This window comes from Gambusia affinis, linkage group LG01 (genome assembly GCF_019740435.1).
Source record: "Gambusia affinis linkage group LG01, SWU_Gaff_1.0, whole genome shotgun sequence".
NCBI lineage: Eukaryota > Metazoa > Chordata > Actinopteri > Cyprinodontiformes > Poeciliidae > Gambusia > Gambusia affinis.
This window is the reverse complement of record NC_057868.1, coordinates 40,677,845-40,699,824: the sequence shown is the minus strand read 5'-3', so window position 1 is coordinate 40,699,824 and position 21,980 is coordinate 40,677,845. Positions and strand designations below refer to the sequence as shown.

The following is a 21,980-nucleotide window of genomic DNA, read 5'->3' as shown; positions in this document are numbered from 1 at the left end:
CTTCCCGATGAAACGCAGCCGACGGGAGCTAAAGTTCATTTAACAACTTATGTACATTCATGTTTATAATACAGCTCATTCAGTGCAGATACTGGAATAAATACCACATGCAAACCGATAGTGGAGAGCAGGCCTGGGCACAAAATCAGGAAAATCTAAAATAAGGGATTAAAGGAGCATTAAAACTGTTTCTGCATGTTTCTAAACTCAATCTACTGAGAACTTTGGGTGTTTGGATTAATTAATGCTTAAAATAAACAGATCAATCATTCACAAAATATCATATTTGACAAAAATTCAATCAAAATGCAGAAGCAGGGAGGAAAAACGTCCACTCAGGTGTGTGGTATCACTTAGCATTAGCTTCTGCTAAAGAGCTTTAGCATTGCTGAAGCTAATGTTTATGGTTAGCTCCTTAGCTAATTTTTTATTTATCAGTGGCCACCAATGCTGGTAGCTATCAAGATGGTGGAGTTTAGTTCTTTAGCATTAGCTTCTGCTAATAAAGCTGAAGCTAATGCGCTTTAGCTTTATGGAACCAAAGTTTCTGATTAGTGCTCCAGGGTAACACAACTAACGTTTTAGCTATCAGTTTTTGGAGGTTTAGAGTTCATGCAGAAACAGGGTGGATGTGTTGGTTTCTCCTGGACGGGAACAGAACGAGCCGTGTTCTCTGGAGGTAGGCGTGATCAGTGTTGAATGAAAACCTTTTTGTTTCGGTTGAAATGGTTTCTGTAAGGCCCCCATAAAGGAAACGGGTGTTTCTGTAGATGCCCTGTGCAGATCCAACGGTCCGGAGCTCCAAGAAGCTCAGGATGAAGGGATGATTTCACCACAAGCATGTTGGTAACCTCTGCATGTTAGTCACAGATTACTGTGGTTGTAAACGTGTTAACAGTTCAAAAACAGATTCTAGATCAGAAAGCCAAATCAGAAATCACAATTTAAGCACATGACAAAATCAAAAATGCTAAAAAATACAAAGCAGCCCAAGGAGCACTTCATGTTATTAAAAGCTCGTCACACAACAATACTGATATCAGAAGCTTGCTCTAAAACGTCAAAGTGGTTCTTCAGATTGAGACCAATTCTGAGTCCGTGAAGCGTTTCTGAAACGTCTGGAGTTTTAGTTTTGGCTTTTCTCCAGAGAACAACCAGGAGAACCTTTTGGTGTTTAGAGCACAGGGTTGTTATTTCAAGCAATTCTGAACGTCGGTTACAGATTGATGCTGTTGGCCCCACTGAAACAAGAACACGCTGTACAGTTTTATATCTACAGGTGGTTTCAGGTGATCGCAGAGAAACTGAAAAAATGTGTCACTGTTTGCATTTCCCAACATCCACCAGTTAGACGCTGGTCACACAAACCAGAGCTAAGGGGGAAGAACTTTCTTCCAGCAATCGTTAAGTTTCCGACATCCAAGAACGTTGAATAAAAACAGAAAATATCCTGGAAGAGAAACACTGGGACAGTGGTTTTAAACTCAAAGTACAAAAATAACATGTAAAACAGAGTTCATTAGAGATTTCCTCTTCATATGAGATGTTAGGACATGATTTACTCTCCTGTTGTCCTTCCAGAAGACTTTAGGTCCAAGTTTCAGGTCCGTTTTGTTTCTTTGTTGGATGATGAGGGTCACTGAAGGTTCCGTCCAGTTTGTTTCTTAAAATACAGGAAATGGCTTCATATTTCTGTTCTGGATTCAACCAGCGAGCGGGAAACTCAGATATGGATTTGTCTTTTATTTAGGTGGTTTGTCTCAGATGATGATCCCCATGATTATTGATTATTGTACCATCCTTATGTCTGAAGGCACCTTATTCTCTTTTGAAACCAAGTAGCAGATAAAACATCACTCACCCGCAACAGAAAGTCTCATTTTACTGCTTAAACACACAAAGGTAGTTGGTACTGGGTGGGAAAAACATAAACTAGCATCTGAAACCAAAACCTCTGACCTAATTTAAGGATCTTAACTGATCGATAGTATCGATATTTTACGGCCTACCAACATATGAAGCCATAAATAAAGAAAAAAGAGACGCAGCTCCAGGACTCAACGACCTCCGCCGGTTTCCCCATTAATATAAAAATCTGACTGAAGGAACCGTCAACGTTTCTTCCTTCTATAAATGCCACCTGGAAATTTCTCTACCTTCTTAGGGGCGTTTCTAAAATTTACTCCAGCAAACAGAGGAAGTCCAGCTGTCTATTTCCAACTATGGAAATGATGTCATAACTGAACTCTAACTGAACGTTTTGGGTCCCTTATTTCAGAATATCATGTTTGGTTTAGGAAACCTTTTAAAATAATCTCTGACCTGATGTTTTCAGTTTAAGGTTGATGAACAAGATGGTGGATGGAAACCTGAACTTCTTCTGTTCTCTGACCTGGATGTAGCATGTTAAATGTTAAAGGCAGATTTCATCACTGCACTGAAACTTTTGGTCCCCATCAGTGAGTAACTTTGGATAAAAGCTTCTGTTAAGATTTTTGTGTATCACAATTTTTTTTTGTGAATTATTAAAAAAAGAAGGAATCAAGAGAAAATGACGCAAAAATGGTCAAACTTTAAATTTAAAACAAACATTTTCAGGATTCAGTTAGCTAAAATGCTAATGTTAGCCCGAATGCTAACATTAGCATGGGGGGTATCAGTAGCATGTTGACCTACAATAGCATACACCAGCTAATGTGCAAAGAACAGTGTGTACACTAAAATAAGCTAGAATGCTAATGTTAGCCTTCATGCTAACATTAGCTTGGGAGATATTAACATATGTTGACCTACAGTAACATTCTCCACTCAGTGTGCAAAGAGCATTGTCTAAGCTAAAATAAACTAAAATGCTGTTAGCTAACATGCTAACATTAGCATGGGAGATAACAGTATGTTGACCTACAGTAACATACTGCATTTAGTGTGCAAAGAGCATTGCATAAGCTAAAGTGAACAAAAATGTTAGCCTAAGTGCTACCATCAGAATGTGGGTTGTCATTAGCATATTAACTAATACTGACTTTCTCAATTCAGTATGTAAAACATTAGTGCAAAAGCTAAAATTAGCCAAATTAGCAACAAGAACCTGCTGGTAGCAACCTCATTTGCTACCAAGTCAACCAGTGAGTCTGGAACCAACAAATGGAGGCTGGCTTGGAAACGTCTCATAATGGGACCATTAAAAACACACTGGTGCCCCCTACTGGTGATTTCAGATAAACACAAAAACTGATTTGTCTGATTTTTATAAAACTTCTTTTTTTAGTTTTATTTTCCCACCCAGTTCCATTAACATTGCTGCTGCTAAAGGTACTGAAAGTTGCACTGTAAAAAATCAAAAATCAAAACATCATGTTTGTATTTCAGGTAGAGCAGCTCCACTGTCCTCATTGGCAGAAAACAACAAAAATCCCCCAGTTTGGCATCTTTCATCCTAATCTCCTTCTCTGGCAACGTTGAGGGTCACAAACACGTCATGGAGCATCAAATACAAACGACAGATATTATTATTTCTGAAAATTCAGGCGTACACTTTCATATATTCTGGGATATTTGAGAAATGAGGAGAGCATTCACAGATTTACTAGAAATAAATACTCAATCTTACAGGAATAAGTGAGAAAATCTGGAAAAGTCCCATTCCAAAACAACAGTATAGCGCCCCCTGCTGAAACCCTGTAATCCACAAACACTAAAGGCTTTTAGTAGTTTTTGCAGAACAAAAACAAAGACACCTGTAGATTTGTTTCGATGGCTTATTTCAAAGGTTTTAGGAAGTTTATGAGTAGAGTCTTCACTTCGCTGGATTGGGGCTTCACATCACTACAAATCTATCCCTGCATATTGGATATTAACCATAAACACACTGATAACTGTTAGCTATTGCACAGGTCATGCATGCCTGTCTAAGACACAAACGCCACCATATTAATGCTAAACACCTCTGCTTCTGCCCGTCATGGCTTGTAAATATGTCAAAATCAAAGTGTTGGTTTTTGTGCTGAACAACTTGGTGTGAAACTGCTGTTATTTTTGGACACGGTACTGTCCCTTTAACTCGGAGCGTCAACTCTCAGGTTACGTTTTCAGGCACTGTTCCCTTCCTCACTGGTCCCTCAACCGCTTGTCCACTACAGCCACAGAAATATTAAAAAAGGTACTCACAACATGAGACGAACACTCTGAAGTAGTGAAGAACTACAAACATGTCCGACTGAGTCCCGGCTCACCACACAGGGCGGTATGAAGGGGAGGTGGGGCGTCACCAGACCTAAGCGGTAGATTTTCGCTCTACCTGCGAGGAAAGTCGATGTGGAAATAGCACAGGCTGAGCAGCTTCCTCTTTCCTGCTCTCACCGCTCTCCTCCTCATCAGGCGGCCATTTTGATACAACTGGATCTGCCCTCCCGCTCTTCTTCCCCTCCTCCCTCTTGTGCTCACTCTCAATATCGCCCCCTGGCGGCTCACTGTGGGGTTGCGCGCCACCGTCCTCGATTTCTGCCTCTTCACACGACCGTGCTGATGCGGCTGACGGGCTTCGCTTTGGGGCCGCCCCCTTGCCCCACCCCCGGGGGGAGAGGGGAGAGCGGGGCGCCCGACGGGGGAGGCAGCGGGGAGTGGGGAGGGGGGGGCGGGATGGACGACAGCGGAGGGTACTGGGGGGCGTAGGGCTGCGGCGGCGTCTGGGTGACGAGGCGCGCCGAGGGGGTCTGGGGCGGCGGAGTGGAGAAGATGAAGTGGGTGGAGCCTGTTGCGGAGGGGGAGGGGCTGAGCGGGGAGTGTGTGTGCACGGTGTGGTTGTGTGTGTGTGTGTGAGCGTGCGGGTGGGGCTGGGAGTGCGAGATGGTGAGGGGCAGCTTGGCTCCGCCCCCCGGCCGGTGGTAGTGTCCGTGCGGCGTAGTGGGCGTGACGGGGGAGTGGGGCGACAGCGGCGGTGGCGTGGTGAAGCCGGACATCATGTTGTAGCGCGGGTGGGCGGAGCCTTGCTGCAGCCTGCGCAGCGGCGCGGGAGAAGCGGTGGCGCCAGCGTGTGCTGCGCACGTTGTGCTCGCCAGGCTGCACGCGTTGCTGCGGCACGTTCTGCATGTGGTAGCGGTGGTGGTGATGGTAGGGCGGCGGCGGCGTCTGCTGCGGCGGGTGCCCACTGACTCCGCCTCCTCCACTGTTGCCGTGGCAATACTGGGCGTGCAACGCCTGGAGCTTGGACGGCCCCCCTCCCGGGCCGCCGCCCCCTCCAGGTCCGGCCGAGTCCGACGGGCCGAGGTTGGGCGAAGGGGAGGGGCATGGGGAAGGGGAGGATGGGAGGGCGATGGGCGGCGCGGGGGCGGGGTAGTGGGGGGGGGACGAAATCATCAGAGGACTCGGTGGACCCTGAGGAGGCGGTGACATCATCGTCAGGGGACCAGGAACTTTGCCTCTTCGACTGCCGAAGAAGTTCCCCATTCGGCCTCCGGGGATCTGGCCGCCGCCCGCCGCCATCGCGCCGCCGGGCCCAGCCCCGCCCCCGCTCGCGAGAGGAGACGTGGTGACGCCCCCCCGGTTGTGACAGAGCCCCGGCCCACCCCCCACCCCCGTACCGGGGCTCTGAGTAGGGCGGTGCGGCCGGTAGGCTGCTGGGGACGAGGGCACCATCATGGGGCTGTAGGACAGACTGGCGCCCTGCAGGGGGCGCTGCTGGTGAGGCCGCGGGCTGCTAATAATGGAACCCTGAGGACAACAAGAGTAGAAGAAGAACAAAATCAGAGGAAGGCTTCTCATTGGTCAGATTTACATCCTGCTGAGAATCTTCCTCAAACTTTCTTCAGTCTCACGGAGCGTCAGACATTTTGTAAAATGGCCGCCGCTGCATCTGCAGAGCAGGACAGGGAATTTATTGTATCGTCTCTGAATTCAGCCAAAAGCCAGATTTACAAAAGGAAAGCTTTTTTCCTTTAAGTCAATAAAAATGTTTATTTCCTTATTTAAAAAAAGACGTGAATTATTTCAAGTCTTTTGATTTAAAAAAAAAAGTTTTATAAAAACGTTTAACTAGTTAAAGAAAAATCTGAATTTGCCATTTTTTATCCAATTAATCGTCAGAATAATTGATAGATAAATTGATTACTAAAATAATTGTTAGTTGCAGCCCTAGAAAGTAATAAATAGTTTTCATTGTCACTTTTGTTGCTGTCACAAAGTACCAACAAGTATCATAATTAAACTGTAATTAAACTGTAATTAAACTGTAAGTCCTTATTTCTCACCACATTAGAAACTTTACCCAACAATCGGCTCACTGCACCTTCCACATTTATATTTGTAAAAATATTCCTTCCACTTCACAATTATTTAATAACTTGTGCATAAAATCCCAACAAGGTTGAAATTTTAAATGTTAATCAGAAAAAACATGGCAAGTTTGGATTCAAACCGGGAATTAAATTCAGATATAAATATTTCTTTTGTCGAATATCAGATGCCTGAAGTATGAAAACATTTCTGTACAGGAACCAAAGGGTGGAGCCTAAACATCCACACAGATAAGAATCCAAACTTACATTTAATATAATTTAGAATCTGTTTAAAATGTTCCAAAATCAACTTTGAATCAAATCATGAGAAAGTAAAAGATTTTCCCCCATTAGCATGAACATCCTGTTTTAAAACCCAAAAATGAAATTAGTGCTTCAGTTTATGATTGAGCTCCATTTTCTCCCAGTTCACTCTGAGATGTGAAGAACAGAAACGCAGCAGCAGCAACGTTAAAATAAAAACATGCAAAGCAAGAAGATCAGAGAGCAGAGAGTCTTTCCTGGTCAACCTGGTCGCCATAGAGACAGCCCTAAAGCCCACTATAAAATTAGGTTTTTCAGTGAACTGCTGGCTGTTTGCAGGAAAAATGTAACATATTGGAAAGAAAACGCAGCTTAGGAAGCTGAAACAGGAAGGAGAAACACTAATTATCATGAAACTGGCTGCTGTTAGCAAAGAGCCAATCAAGGAATGAAATTAATTTTCCTTGGTGCTGATTGGCTGAACTCCTAGAGTGGAGGTCAGAAAGAGCAGAGATATTAACGCTAAGATGGTTTCCACTTTGTGTATTTTGGTATGTTTGGTATTTCTGTAAATCCTTCATTTAAACTCTAGTTTGTTAAAGAACATAAGAAGCAGCTTCACATGCAGCAAACAGACATATTTATAAAACTTCACAAACATCCAGAGGACCTTGAACCCCGCAGGCAGTGAGGCATGCAACGGCGGCAGACATGCTAGCAGCAGACATGCTAGCAGCAGACATGCTAGCAGCAGACATGCTAGCAGCAGACATGCTAGCAGCAGACATGCTAGCAGCAGACATGCTAGCAGCAGACATGCTAGCAGCAGACATGCTAGCAGCAGACATGCTAGCAGCAGACATGCTAGCAGCAGACTTACTTCTATGGTACTGTCCAATGAGCCCACACTGTTCCTCCGACCTCGCTTCCCTGTTATCCAATCAGAATCCAGGGATTAAACTTTATTACAGGAAACAGGAAGTGCTGGACAGACGTTCACATTAAGCTGCTCATCAGTGAGTTTTCAGTTTTCATCTGGCTGTTTCCCTTCATTAGCGTTTATGCTAAGCTAAGCTGAAAAAACACTAACTTCAGTTTTGAAGTGTAGATTTTATTATTGATGCTGAATTTTAGATATGAAACATAAAGTGAACAAAGTTCAGAGAACAAAGTAAAGCTAATTCAGCAATTTTGGGCTTTTACTAAACACAAATACAATAAAAATGTATATTTTAGCTTCTCCACTGACCAACTGCATGATATTTAGAAAATATAAATCTGTAATTTAATGCAAAGATGAACAAATATTCATAATTAGGGACATGCTTTTGTAATTAGCTATAGCTCAGGTTTTTACAACGACGTATTAAGGCCAAGAGACTTAAAACATTTATTTTTATTACCAGAAAATAAGCTATACACTAATTAAGTTGTAATATTCCAAGAATGAAGTCAAAATAATAGAATAAAGTCGTAACAATATGGAAACAAAGTCATAGTAATATGAGAAAAATTCAGACAAATAGTCATAACATTACATGAATAAAGTCGCAATTAAATTAAATTATAATTGTATGAGAACTGCTACACAAAAAGCAATTAAAAATGTAAATATTATTCTGATAATAATAGGAATTTATTTTCATATTTATGATACGCCCTCATAGATTTTCTTTCACTGGTTAAATCAAAAAATAATCCAAGAGGAAGTTTGGCATCAGAAGCTGCGCTGCAGTTCCCGCTGCTGTCCAGCAGGTGGACACAGCGCACCGGAGCTTCGTTTTGTCACTGAACTGTAATGTTGCATAACAACGCAGATGCAGGTTCACTGTGAGTCAGAAGAAACCATGAAATCCTCCAGCAACCTGAACTGCTTCGTCATCATCGTCACTTCTTTATGTTTCGCTTCCAATCAGACATTTTCTCAGAACCTGACTATCAACTGGTTTAATGCCGTTTCTGATCATAAGAAGAAACTTTCACTGTAGTGACTGGGTCCGGTCCTTACCCGTCTCTGACAGATCTCTGAGCGAGGAGCTGAGCGCCGTGCGTTTCAGTCCGTCCACGGAGGCGTACGTGTCGTCGAGGCTCGGCCTCCCCAGGGTGCCGTTCACCACCTCACCCTTCATGGGCCCCCCGGTCGAACTGGTCCCGCTCCCCGACGTCCCCATCCCGCCAGAACCCGCCAACATGCCGGGACGCATCATGCCTTTCTGCTTCTCGAGCTCGGCTGGAGGGGAGCAGGAATCGTGACGTAAACAGACACGACTGACCTTCACTTTGACCGTAAATTTATCTTTATCCACCAAAAAAGGTTTACAGGCCAGGAGAGAGTTTGCATTTAATTTTAGCTGCTATTTCAGGATAACAGCTAAAATTCAAGATGGCTGCCGTTTTTAAGCCAATTATTGCCAAACTAATTTACCCACTTTGTGGATGAACTTTATGTGAAATCTTATGTTTCTGATTCTGTATAGGCTCTGATTTAAGACCTAACACTTTCATCATCTAATCTGTGAATTTAGAGTAAAAATGAATTTTCCTCAACAAAAATCAAAACATTGTCAGTAAATGTGATTTAGTCCAACTATGTGTGATTTGTCAACAAAAGACACCAAATCTGGCAGTTTTTGTGCAAAAATTTATTTTCTTTGACGGCAGCCATCTTTAATTTTTTAGCAATTTGAGTTTTTTTTTAATCTTTTGCACTAAAACTACTTATTTCCTCACAGAAGTGACTTCTTCTACCCATGAATGAATGTATCTAGTTTTCTAAAACTCTGTTTGAAAGCAGTGAAGTTCTTCTCCATCATTTCCAGCCAAAGGAAACTAAATTGTTTCACTTGAGGCAACATAATTGCTGTGATTTTTCTCAGCGTTTCTCTGCCGCAGAAACACTCACACTCCACCCGGTACTTCTCCATCTCCTGGACCTCGGCGACGCTCTCTCGCAGGTCGGAGGTGAAGCGCGCGCGGTCCTGCTGGCTGGGCGCCGTGAAGATGATCAACACCTTCCTCTCTCCTCCGGGGTTCGCCGATGTCAGCCGGATGCCATGAGGGTAATCTAAGTGGGGAAAATGACAAAACATCCAGAATGATCAACATTTTTACGACGAGCTGCTGAAATTAAACCACATTTATCATGAGAGGAGATGATAATCAGCTCAGATGGTTGATTTAATATCTCATACAGCAGCAGGAGTCGATTTATGGAGAAACTCCAGCGGCTTCCAGCAGATTGCTAAAACGGTTTTCACCATTATTACAGTTCTGTGCAGTGGGCCGTTTCCTGAGTGGCTCTGGAGCGACTGATGTTCCCTCCAGAGAGAAATTACACATGAAAACAAAAGTGTTTGCAGTTAAAGTGACTGAATCGTGTTTGGAGCCTGGAAAGATTTTTAAGTCCAGGAAAACCGACACGTCTACAACCTGTCTGGGATTCACTGATTTCTGCTTCTAAAATTAAAACTTTAGTTTATTTATTATTAATTCAAATTAGAAACACAACAATAATTTTGTGAATTCAGCATATGAAGAATTTCTAAAAATATTTAAAATATTATATAACAAGCACTGCCCAATCAAACAATATAACAGGAAAAGCAATCAAAAAAATGAACAGTGGATCACAAAAGGAATACAAAAGGCATGTAAAAAGAAAAACAAACTTTATAGAGAATTTCTAAAACATAGAACGTCTGAATCAGAAAACAAATATAAAAAATATAAAAATAAGTTAACTAATATTATAAAAACATGTAAAAAGGACTATTATCATAAATTACTGGATAGGAATAAAAACAACATTAAGGAAACATGGAATATTTTAAATAGAGTTATTAGAAAAGCTAACAATAACAAATATCCAGACTATTTTATAGATAATGAACAGAATATTACTGATTTGAAAAGTGTCGTCAATAAATTCAATAGATTTTTTGTTAATATAGGACCTCAATTAGCAGAAAAAATACCGACTACAAAAACTGCAACTCAGCAATATCTAATTGAGAATAATCCCAGCTCCTTATATCTCAACCCTGTACTAGAAGAAGAAATCATAAACATTGTGAATAACTGTAAAAATAAGACTTCCACTGACTGTGATGATCTGGACATGAAAACTATTAAAATAGTAATTAAAGGAATCTCTAAACCACTAACTTATATTTGCAATTTATCATTTCAAACAGGATCATTTCCCAACAAAATAGCGAAGGTCAAACCAATGTATAAAACTGGCAACAAACACCTCTTCACTAACTACAGGCCTGTTTCTCTTCTCCCACAATTTTCTAAAATCCTGGAAAAACTCTTTAAGAAAAGACTGGAACAATTCATAGAAAAACATTCGCTACTTATCAGCAGTCAATATGGATTCAGAGCAAACCGTCAACATCGCTGGTCAGAATGACTTAATAGAAGAAATAACCAACGCAACAGATAGTAAGAAACTGGCAGTAGGGATATTTATAGATTTAAAGAAAGCTTTTGATACAATAAATCATGAAATCCTACTTAAAAAATTAGAATGCTATGGAATTAGGGGAGTAGTTTCTGACTGGATGAGGAGTTATTTAAAGAGCCGGAAACAATTTGTGAAATTGGGAGATGTGGAATCTGATTGGCAGGAGACTGTCTGTGGAGTACCACAAGGATCAGTATTGGGACCAGTTTTATTTAATCTTTATATAAATGATATCAGTAAAGTGTCCAATGTATTAAAATTTATCTTATTCGCTGATGACACAAATATTCTAGCCTCAGGAGACAATTTAGAGCATCTTCTCTCAACAGTCACTTCAGAGATTAGTAAGTTAAAGATATGGTTTGACCATAACAAATTATCCCTAAATTTGGACAAGACGAAATTCATGGTCTTTGGGAACTGTTATAAAAATACTGAAATCCAAGTTCAAATAGAGGACGTAACTCTAGAAAGGGTTTTTGCTAATAAGTTCCTCGGTTTAATAATAGATGACAAAATCAGTTGGAAACCTCATATTCAACATTTACAGAGTAAACTCAGTAGAAGTATATCCATATTGGCTAGAGCTAGACATGTATTGAATGCTAAATCACTTCATATTCTATATAACTCTCTGATTTTACCATATCTATCATATTGCTGTGAAGTGTGGGGAGTTAATTACAAGAGCTCTTTACATCCGATAACCGTCCTACAGAAACGAGCCATTAGAATCATCCATAATGTCGGTTATTATGAGCATACAAACCCGCTCTTCATAATATCCAGAATTCTCAAATTTGACGAGCTTGTAGAATTTAAAATGGCTCAATTTATGTTCAAGGTATCTAAAAAGTTGTTACCTGAGCACATACAGAGCACGTTTTCTGAAAGAGAAGGGGGGTATAACTTAAGGGGTCACTCAAACTTCAAGATCCGCAATTTTAGAACAACAAGAAAAAGCTTCTGTATTTCAATTAAAGGTGTAAAGTTATGGAATAAGTTACATGAAGATTTAAAACAAAGCAATAGTTTAACTCAATTCAAAAGAAAGTACAAAGAGGTAATTTTCAATAGATACACACATGGGGACAGAAAGCAATAAGGTGTGTATTGAAGATAACAACGTGGTGTAAGGGTTTAGAAAGATAAACCAGCATAAAATGTAAAATGTATAGGTAAATATTAGTAACTGTTACTTCTGACTGCCACTTTGATTTTGATTTTTTTAATGACAGTAGGACTCTAAAGTCTCAAGTGTTTAGGGGTAGGAGTTTATAAGTTCTCACTTCTTCCTACCCCATTTTGAGCATGATATGTTAACTGAAACTAAAAATCTGTATTTTCTCTTCTTTCTTATGCACTTCTTGTTACTGTGCACTATTTTATTTTATTTTTTTTTATATTTGTATCATGTTCGAATAAACTTCATTTCATTTTTTTAAAAATTAAAAATATAGATGTCTTTTTATTGAAATAACACAGTATATTTTGTAGAACATACATTATCTCCATCCAGCCAGGAAAGTCATTTTAATATAATATAATATAATATAATATAATATAATATAATATAATATAATATAATATAATATAATATAATATAATATAATATAATAATTATATATATTATACATAATAAGTACAGATTATATTGTACTTAATATAATATAGATTGTATTCATGTGCAGAAACAACCATTCAAAAATAAACTGAAATAAACTCAAAATATAATTTTAATGTTGAGAATATGAAGGCGGACTTTGATCTCCTTGAACTCTGTCACACACACACACACACACACACACACACACACACACACACACACACACACACACACACACACACTCTCTCTCGCTGCGCTGATGAATCATGTGCGACAGTCTGTCCTGGTCACAGTTGTCACCAGGCTGCCAGGTCCGTTTGGGTCCGGCTGCTGAACCAGAACTGTCAACAACAGCAGCAGCTAACAGCCTGAACAGACAGAGACGACGCTGCGGATTCCTACGACACACAAACGTGTCGTCAGAACGCATCACGGCGACACCTGGCAGATTGTTCCAGATGTGAACAGCCAGAAACAGCCGAGACTTTTATCCACTCGTCTTCTTATTTAGAAGGTTTGAAAGTAAAATCAGGCGTCTAATGATGCTTGGCTGAGTTTCCCCCGGTTCACCAGAACCAGGAGGAGAACCGGGTTGTGGATCTGATCCGGTCCTCCACCAGCAGCAGGGAGTCCATTGATCTCAGTCCTGATCCAATTAAAGAAAACGTTCACAGCAGCAGAATTATAAAGATATGGAGATTAGAAAGCAAAGGTGACATTTTTATTTAAAAAGGAGAAACCCAAATATTATCAACTGGTTTCATTTTGTTTATTATTATTTCAGGAACTAATAAATAATGTTTCATCAAACCGATCTAAATAGGAAAGAGGCAGAAAATGTTGGACCAACATAAAGTATTAGATTATAAAATCTTAATTACTAAGCTGGAGGTTATGAGATTTAATAATATATAAAAAATGTGGTTAGTTTAAACCTCAAATGGTAGAAATAAAAGTTAAGAAGCCGTTGGTGGGGGTGTACCTCAGGGCAGCGTCCTCAGCCGTCTACTTTAGTCATTATTCATTTAAGGTTTGAAAGCTGCTGTTTATTGTTTATTATTATTTATCTTTTAAATTACAGAAAGAACATGAATGGTTTGTTGCAAAATACCGAATATTTAGGTTAGCTAAATCCAAAGTGTAACAGTTAACTGAACTAAGGTGAACTGTAACTAACCCCCATGAACACTTAACCACAGACCCAAAAAACAATCCACAAAAAGGGGCGGGGCCAAGATACGACGAGGGGCGTGGCCAATGGTGGGGATGAGGGGGTGATGGGCGGGGCCTATGAGGGGGCGTGGTCAGGACGAGCAACTGAACTGTTACCAACTCAACAACTTTCCAGACCCTCTGGTGACTTTTTTATAAAAGGAAACAAATGTGTTGACAGCCAGGTCTTTTCTTTTTCACAAAACAAAATAAGAGAAAAGCCTGTTTAGGCACAGTTGGACCGACGGATGGATTTAATAAAAATGATGCAGAACTAAACAAACTTACATAAAAATATTAACATTTTATTCTCTGTTGGAAAATCAGTTTTTATCTGAGTCGCTCTCTGCGGTTCCATGAATCAAACAGAAAGTGTGAGAAAGTTGAGATGTTGCAGCCAAACAGGATTTATGGCGACTTAAATCTTCCTGCGTTGCTGAAAACACCTAACGCTTCCTTCTGATTCATCTCTAACTGTGTCCTGATTTATGACTCATGTTTATGAAACGCTGTGATCTTTAGAGTTTCATGGAGTCTTAAATTAAAAGCTAAACTCGTTTATCACAAGACCTGCCTCCAGTTTTTATCCACATTTCAACCAAATCATTTAAAAACATTTAAGATCTTCTCAGATGTCCAGTGCCTTTAAAACATATTCAGACCCTGTGTATGTTTTAACACATTTCATCATCGCAGAAGATTTTATCTTCCACCATGAAGTGGGAAGAAAAGGTTGGGCATGTTTTTCAATTTACCCCCTTTACTCTGGCAACCTTAAATAAAATCCAGCCCAGAGGAAGGTTGCTTCACCTTCCAGCAGGACAACCAGCCTGAACATGCAAGTGTTTAAATGTCCTAGTCAAAGTTCAGGCTTAGACTTACTGCTGTATTTTCATAACTGTTGATTTTTTATTCCCCAAATTTCCAGTCAAAAACAGAGCAGCTAGTTTTCTATCTTTGTTTGAACCTAAATGCCCGATGAAGAGTTTCCACCTCAAGTTTCCACCATAATCTTCCTCAATAAGGAAGAAATGTTTCAGATCTGAATGTTTCAGATCTGAATGTTTCAGATCTGAATGTTTCAGATCTGAAGTTGGATTTCAAATTTCCAGAGGATTAGCTGGAATATTGTTGTCATTATGGTGCACATGTGATGCTATTTACAGAGTTTTATGAGCTCAGATTGTTTCCCCAGAGTCTGTTCAGCCTGGCGACTGAGGCGTAAAAATAGAGCTGTGGCCGAGGAAGAGGAGGAGGAAGAGGAAGGGGAGGAAGGTGGGGCCGTACGTACAGGTGTTCTGGAAGGTGTGGACCTGCATGTCGAGCAGAGGAAACGACTGCCTGAAGCTGTACATCACCGACGTCTTCTTCTTCTGGTAGATCTTCGTTACCTGAGGAGGAGGAAGAGGAGGAGGAAGAGAAAGAAAAGAAAAAAGCAATGAGATGGAGAGAATAAACAGAGGACAAATTGCTTTCATTTGTCTCTCTTCTTCATTTCTGAGGAAAACATTTTGAGAAAATCCTTCCAGAAGGAATAAAAACATTCTCACTCCCAGTGAAACGGCAAACCTTTTTCCCTCGGTGTAACCATGAAATCCTTCCCCTCTCTGTGGTTCCGGCTGCTTACCATGAGCAGGTCGTTGAACAGGAAGACTTCTCTCTGATGGACGCCACTCCTCTGGGCCCGGTTTGGATCGGGAACCTCGAACAGCTGGCAGCAGCACACCAACCTGCGGTGCGGCAGCGACAGAACCTGCAGCACACACAGGAAGCGCTCAGCCCGGCTCAGAGCGCGGCTTCCTGTCCGCCTGGGAGGTTCTTACCGGTTTCTTGCCGATCACCATGCGCTCCACCGCCTGGACCTGCGACACGTGGTCGTCGTTGGTCCTCAGCTCCCACTTCTGGATGCGGCCATAGATGGCCACCAGCAGGTCTCTGGGGATGTCCTGGCCGTTATCCACGCCTGCAGGACCAGATGAACACATCAGGACATTCAGAGGTTTATTCAGAGGTTTCATCTTCACCAATATTCATTCATTCATGTCAGGCTGAAAACATCTGAGAAAGATCATTTTAGTGAAACTCATCCAGCGTTGCATCTTCATTTGGAGCATGATGGAGATTTTAAGGAGTTAAATTTTACCCATGAATATTTCCAACACATTTAATGTCTAAAGTTTCCTGTCAGATTCCTACCAATAAAGGCCAAAAGAGACAACAAAAACTTTTAAAAAGTCCAGATCTTTCTAAATTAAATGGAGGATGACGGCAGCCTGCTGCAGCTCTCCTGCTGCAGCAGCTCTCCTGCTGCAGCAGCAGCTCTCCTGCTGCAGCAGCAGCTCTCCTGCTGCAGCAGCAGCTCTCCTGCTGCAGCAGCAGCTCTCCTGCTGCAGCAGCAGCTCTCCTGCTGCAGCAGCAGCTCTCCTGCTGCAGCAGCAGCTCTCCTGCTGCAGCAGCAGCTCTCCTGCTGCAGCAGCAGCTCTCCTGCTGCAGCAGCAGCTCTCCTGCTGCAGCAGCAGCTCTCCTGCTGCAGCAGCAGCTCTCCTGCTGCAGCAGCAGCTCTCCTGCAGCAGCAGCAGCTCTCCTGCTGCAGCAGCAGCTCTCTCGCTCCTCCCTCCCAGCTGCCGTGTTCCCCACTCACCCCTCAGGTTCTTGATGAAGTCCTCCAGCTTCATCTTCCTCTCTGGCTTCACGTTGGGGCTGTACATGTCCGTGTTGAGGAGGATGATGGCAAAGGCCAGGATGAAGATGGTGTCTGGGTTCTGGAACTGCCGGATCAGCACCGGGTTGCAGACGCAGTATCTCTGACTGCAGAGGGAAACAAGGAGCTGGAACAAACTGAAGATCTGAAACGTCTGCGCTGATGGACTGGACCTCACAGATACCTGAAGGCCTCCACCAGCCGCTCCACCCGCTGAGCTTCACCCTGAACCTTGATCTGCGCCTGGAACTTCCTCAGGGCTTCGTCCAGATCCATCCCAGAGAAGTCCATCTCATCCAGGACGCAGCTGCACAGAGGAACACAGGAACTCTGACTAAACCTCAACAAACACTTTGAGTCTGCAAAATAAATTCACACCCAGCGCTGGACACCGATTACTAAACAGTTAGCTAAGCTAATTCTGCTAACATTCGTTCCACTAACCCTAAAGCTTTAATCATAAACATTAAACTAGTGCTGTAAAATCAATCATAAACAATAGTTTAATTCAGAACAAGTGTCGTCTCAAGGCAAAAAAATAATTGTTTTAGTTCAATCAGACATGCAACCCAACTGACCCCAGTCATCAAACACACAGTGAGCTCAGTTAAGTATTAAAAATTAATTTAAAATGTTTCCTAGTAAACTCAGCCGGTTGCATCGGGTCACTCACATGCAGTAACTAACGCTAAAGCGCTAATCACAAACATTTAATCTGCTGCCATTTAAAAACACAGAAATCGAATGTTGCTCTGACTCGAGGACGTCTTTGTTGAACTGCTGCCGGCTGCCCAGGAACTCTCCGATCATCTGCCTGCTCAGTCCTTTCCGCTCCAGGATGAACCTGGCGATGCCGACCGGAGTGTCCGACACGAAGCCCTTCTCAATCAGGTACTGGATCCCCTTCTCCGGCTTCCTGTGGACCAGCAGAAACAGAACTTTCATGTTTCTTCTTATGCAGCTGATGTAGTATTGCATATCTGTGTTTTATTGGTGAACAGCATTATGACCAAAAGAAAAATGGCTGACATACACTATCTGTAAGTGACATACTGATGCTAACACCAAACTATTTGTGCTAATAGACAGCAGACAAAGTAGACAATCCAGTGGGTGACCACCTAGCAGGCTAGTTGTTAGCCTATGCAAAGCTAATGCTAGCATGTCCATGCTAATGCAGAGGGAGAAGGCAGACATGCTAGTCATCAGCCAGGACCAGCCGATCGGTGAACCAGTGCCAGCCAATCAGATCGGTATGAATTTAGCTTCCTGCAATAAGTAAGTAGCCACCATTGGGTGAACCAAAGCCTTACTTTTGGCACTATTGCTGGGCCATATAAATGAAATGTTCTGATCTTGGACCCACTTGTTGAAGAGGTTGAGGCCGATGCGGTACTGCCGCCGCTGCACCACGTCGTTGTTGAAGGCGGGGGAGTCCCAGCTGTGGCGGCTCTCCCTCTGGTAGGTCTGCTTCCCCAGCGAGGCGCCGCCCATCGGCTCCCGCAGGCTGTCCCTGGACGACGAGCCGGAGCTGCAGTTGTTGACGGTGGTGTCGTCGTTGGAGTTGGTGGTGGTGGAGTTGACGCTCTCGTTGTCTCCGTCTGAGCAGAGGAGGTGGTGGTGGTGGTGGAGGAGTGGGTGGTGGGCGAGGTGCTGCTGCCCCTCCAGGTTCTGCAGCACTGAGGAGGACGACATCGGCGAGGGCGTGAGAGGCGGTGGCAGCGGGGACAAAGGTGTGAGAGGTGGAACCGGGGAGGGCAACGGAGACGCAGGGGGTTCTGGGTACGAGTGTGGGAGGTGGTGGTGCTGGTGGTGCAGATGGTGGTAGTGGTGCTGGGCGAAGTGGTGCGGATGCTGCATGTAGGGGCCGCCGGCGTGGGCGTGGTGCATGTGCATGACGTGCTGGCTGTACTGCGGGTGGTGGTGGAGGATGGTGGGAAGGTGGGGGATGGCAGAGGGGTGGGGCGGGTGGGGGTGTTGGAGCGGGTGGGGCAGCGTCCGGGCCGACGGTATCGGCAGGGGGACGTTAGCGGGGCTGCGCGTCTGTCCCTGCGCCATGGCGACCGAGCGGCCGTTTGGCTTGTGTTTGATGGTTCCTTGTGGAGATTCGGCTTCGCTGCTTCCTGCTCCAAGCTCGTCTTCTCCACTTTCACCTTCACCTCCTCCTCTGCCCCTCTCTCCTCCTCGCTCCCCTCCAGAGGACTCCTGCTCGTACACCAGACGTCCGATAGACCCTCGCTCCGATCTAAAGACACACAAATTTGTGTAGATAATAACTCATAGATCCTGTTCAAACCTGCCAATAAAGGGATGAAGATCTACTCAGAGCAGGAAGCTTTATGGATCCACTTCCTCCATCAAGGTGGGGGCCTGTTATAACTGAATCATAACAGGCCTCTGCTGCAGTGGTAGCAGGTAATGCAGTCATTTGAATGAGACGTTACGTGTGTATGCTGCTGCAGATCATCTAACCTGAAGTCCTCAGTGACCCTGAAGACTTCAGGTTTCCTAAACAGGCATATGAACGTGATCATCAGAAGAGCTGCTGGTTCAAGAGGCAGAACATCCCGGGTTGATCTACAGCTGATCTACAACAGACTAGCTTAGCAGCCAACAGTTAAAACAAGTTCTTATTTAAAGGGCCAGTTCAGCTTTTGCTCTGCATGCAGTAAACCAGTCCAAGTGATTTCAGCTGCATGTTGGATCCAGAGCTAACTTAACATTACCTGAGCTAAACATAGACAGAACTTTAGCTAAAGCTAAGCCATACGCCAACATGGTATTTAGCGGAAGCTCACGCTAAAGTACTAAAACAACAATTTATCTAGCGGGAGCTAATGCTAACTGGCTATAACTGGGTTTAAAGGTGGTTAATTTTCACCAGGTTCATCTGGATGTTTTTTCTCTTAATGAATTAAATCTTCATTTGAAAGTTTCTGGTTATTTTGTGTTGACTAAACTAATTTTGAAAACATTTATAATCTGTGAGGTTAATGTTTTTCACAGCTTTATATCTAGTGAAGTGTCTGAGTGCCGACCTGTCGCTCATGTCCACTGAACTGTCGCTGGGCGGTTCGATGGTGAGGACAGGAAGGTGTCCTCCTCCTCCTCCTCCTCCTCCTCCTCCTCCTCCTCCTCCTCCTCCTCCTGCTCCTCCTCCTCCTCCTCTTCCTCGGTACTCTCCTCGGCACTCTGTGCAGGGGGTGCTGCTCCTCCGGCTGGTGCTGCTTCCTCCCTCCGTCTCCCTGCTGTCTTCCCTCCCCCCTGGGCCCCCGACCCAGTAGTCGGTGTCGGAGCTGGAGGCGGGACGGGACAGCGGCGAGGACGGGAGGCAGCCTTCGTCCATGTAGAGCGTGACGTCACTGAAGGAGGTGGCGGTGCTGTCCTCGTGCATGGCCACGCCCCCCCGGCCTCCCTCCGTCCGGCCGGGCGCGCGCCGCGGCGCCGTGTTCGTGTTGCGCCATCCGCACTGCCTGTATTCCACCTCCTCATCCTCTTCCTCGTCTTCCTCCTCCTCCTCTTCCTCGTCCTCGTCTCCCTCCTCCTCATCCTCGTCCTCCTCTCCTTCTCCGCCGACATCTTGGGAGTCTTCGCGGCCGGACTGGCAGGTGAGCGAGTCGTCCATGGAGTCAGCCAGAGACTTCACCTGCAAAGGACGAAGAAAAACGTTTAGACGACTAGAATCCGTCCAGACGGGATTTATCTGATCAGATAAATGTATTAAAGGTGACCTTGAACAGGTTAGGACAGAACTATGGGATAAACAAAACATGTTCATTACAGTTTTCGTGCAAAATTATTCATAAACAGATTTCAGTTGAGCTGTTTTAGCGCTTCTGTCACTTTAGATCCAGATGAGCTGCTGGCCACGCCCCCCCAATCAGATGCTAAATTATATTACCACACCTCTTTGAAAAGTGGAGCCTCCTGCGCAACCAACAAGACCGCAGCCAGTGGTTTCTGGATGATAAGTCAGCAACGACACACCTGTCTTTTCTAGCAGCCATTGTACAGCAGACAGCGGTAGGCTCGGGTTGCTAGGTAACGGCGTCCTGAGGTTTTTGAAACTGTTCACTTATTGCCAATAATCATCTGGGTGTTTTTTTAAGGGCTTAGGTTGTTTTTAGAAACAGTTGAGATCAAAATGAAAGTACAAAGAAATGAGGTTGTGAAACAGGTCCCCTTTAAATTAAAGAACAAACACCAGCTGAACATGTTTCCAACAAGCTGCAGATTAGTTAGGGTTGGTTGGACAAATACTCTAAAAATAACCACAAATGGTGGATTTTCCCCCGGCTGATGTTCTGTGGATAAAATGATACAATCTGACAGATTTGGAGGGAAATCGTTGACAAGTCAAGATTTGACTCCCACCAAAGAATTAATGCCCAAATCAAGGTGTGTTGAAAGTACTCAACCTCTCTGTTATTTTTGACCAGCATTTATAATTTTAGTCTACTTCCCTCCTTCAGTCCGGTCGACCCGGTTCTACTGGAACCAGAACTCCATCATCTGCTCCACCTGCAGCTGCTGTGGTTCTGAGTCAAACCAACCTGTTCCCCTCCTGGCCTGTGGGGGCGCTGCACCAACAACTACTGAAGGAAACGACACAAAACCTCTGAAGACACTGAGAGCAACTTCCTTCTTCACCAGATGGAAACAAGATGGAGGCGTCAGATTTTAGTGTTGGAGGATTTCTCTTTAGTCTTTGGCTGAAGACCAGGAGACATTTCTGCTGCTAGCGCTAGGCTAACATGTTAGCTTTGGTTGGATTTACCCAGAATGCCCTGCGCTGCATTTCACTTCCTGCTTTTGGAGCGGTCTCCAGTTCACTTGGCGTTCACACATGCATTCAAACCGAATCAGAGTTCACTTCAACCGAACCCAGACTGAGGTTTGAAGGACCAGAGGTCAGAGGTCAGTTAGCGTTCACATCTCACCAAGAGGACTGTTGTTTTTAGACAGACGGACTGGAGTTAGATTAAAGTGGACTGAACAGGGTTTCGTGTGGCTGCAGCCTTAATCATGTAAACATGTTTCCTGGATTTCTTTCTTAAATTTCCGGATTATTGCCGAAATTAGAAACTTTCTGTCTAGGAGTGAGAAACTAGTCAATGCATTTCTTCCTTCAAGACTGCCTTACTTCTTTACTATCAGGAAGTCCACAAAATGCAGTTAATTAAATTACTAGTAATCACCCTAAACAATTATCAATAATTTATAGAGACAGCATAGAGGTCCATATTTTTTGGCCACTCTTCAAAATGCCATTTCTGTGAGGCTGAAGTGCTTTGACCTTCAAAGTTCAGGAAAATGGCTCCAATAGAACAGCTGCTGGTCCAAACAAAAAACTCTGGCCGAAAACCAAAATGTGTCTCAACCCCACATGCAGCTGGATGGTGTAGCAGATTCACAAAGGCTCCAGAAAAACAGATTCCAAAGGTTTTCTGCACAGAA

The 21,980-nt window shown here is 43.5% G+C and overlaps 1 protein-coding gene across 1 annotated transcript in view; it reads right to left on the bottom strand.

Moving 5' to 3' along the window:
- Window positions 1-4,508: 4,508 nt before the first annotated feature.
- Window positions 4,509-21,980, bottom strand: part of LOC122823783 (IQ motif and SEC7 domain-containing protein 2-like) — a 105,857-nt gene continuing 88,385 nt past the window's right edge. The window contains exons 7-19 of the mRNA XM_044103808.1: window positions 19,562-20,169; window positions 17,890-18,768; window positions 17,281-17,439; window positions 16,708-16,830; window positions 16,464-16,630; window positions 15,646-15,785; window positions 15,450-15,575; window positions 15,114-15,213; window positions 9,439-9,600; window positions 8,545-8,766; window positions 7,417-7,466; window positions 5,044-5,709; window positions 4,509-4,988 (exon numbers count right to left, since the gene is read on the bottom strand). Of these exons, the coding sequence (XP_043959743.1) occupies window positions 4,509-4,988; window positions 5,044-5,709; window positions 7,417-7,466; window positions 8,545-8,766; window positions 9,439-9,600; window positions 15,114-15,213; window positions 15,450-15,575; window positions 15,646-15,785; window positions 16,464-16,630; window positions 16,708-16,830; window positions 17,281-17,439; window positions 17,890-18,768; window positions 19,562-20,169 (3,882 nt within the window). The remainder of the gene's footprint in view (window positions 4,989-5,043; window positions 5,710-7,416; window positions 7,467-8,544; window positions 8,767-9,438; window positions 9,601-15,113; window positions 15,214-15,449; window positions 15,576-15,645; window positions 15,786-16,463; window positions 16,631-16,707; window positions 16,831-17,280; window positions 17,440-17,889; window positions 18,769-19,561; window positions 20,170-21,980) is intronic.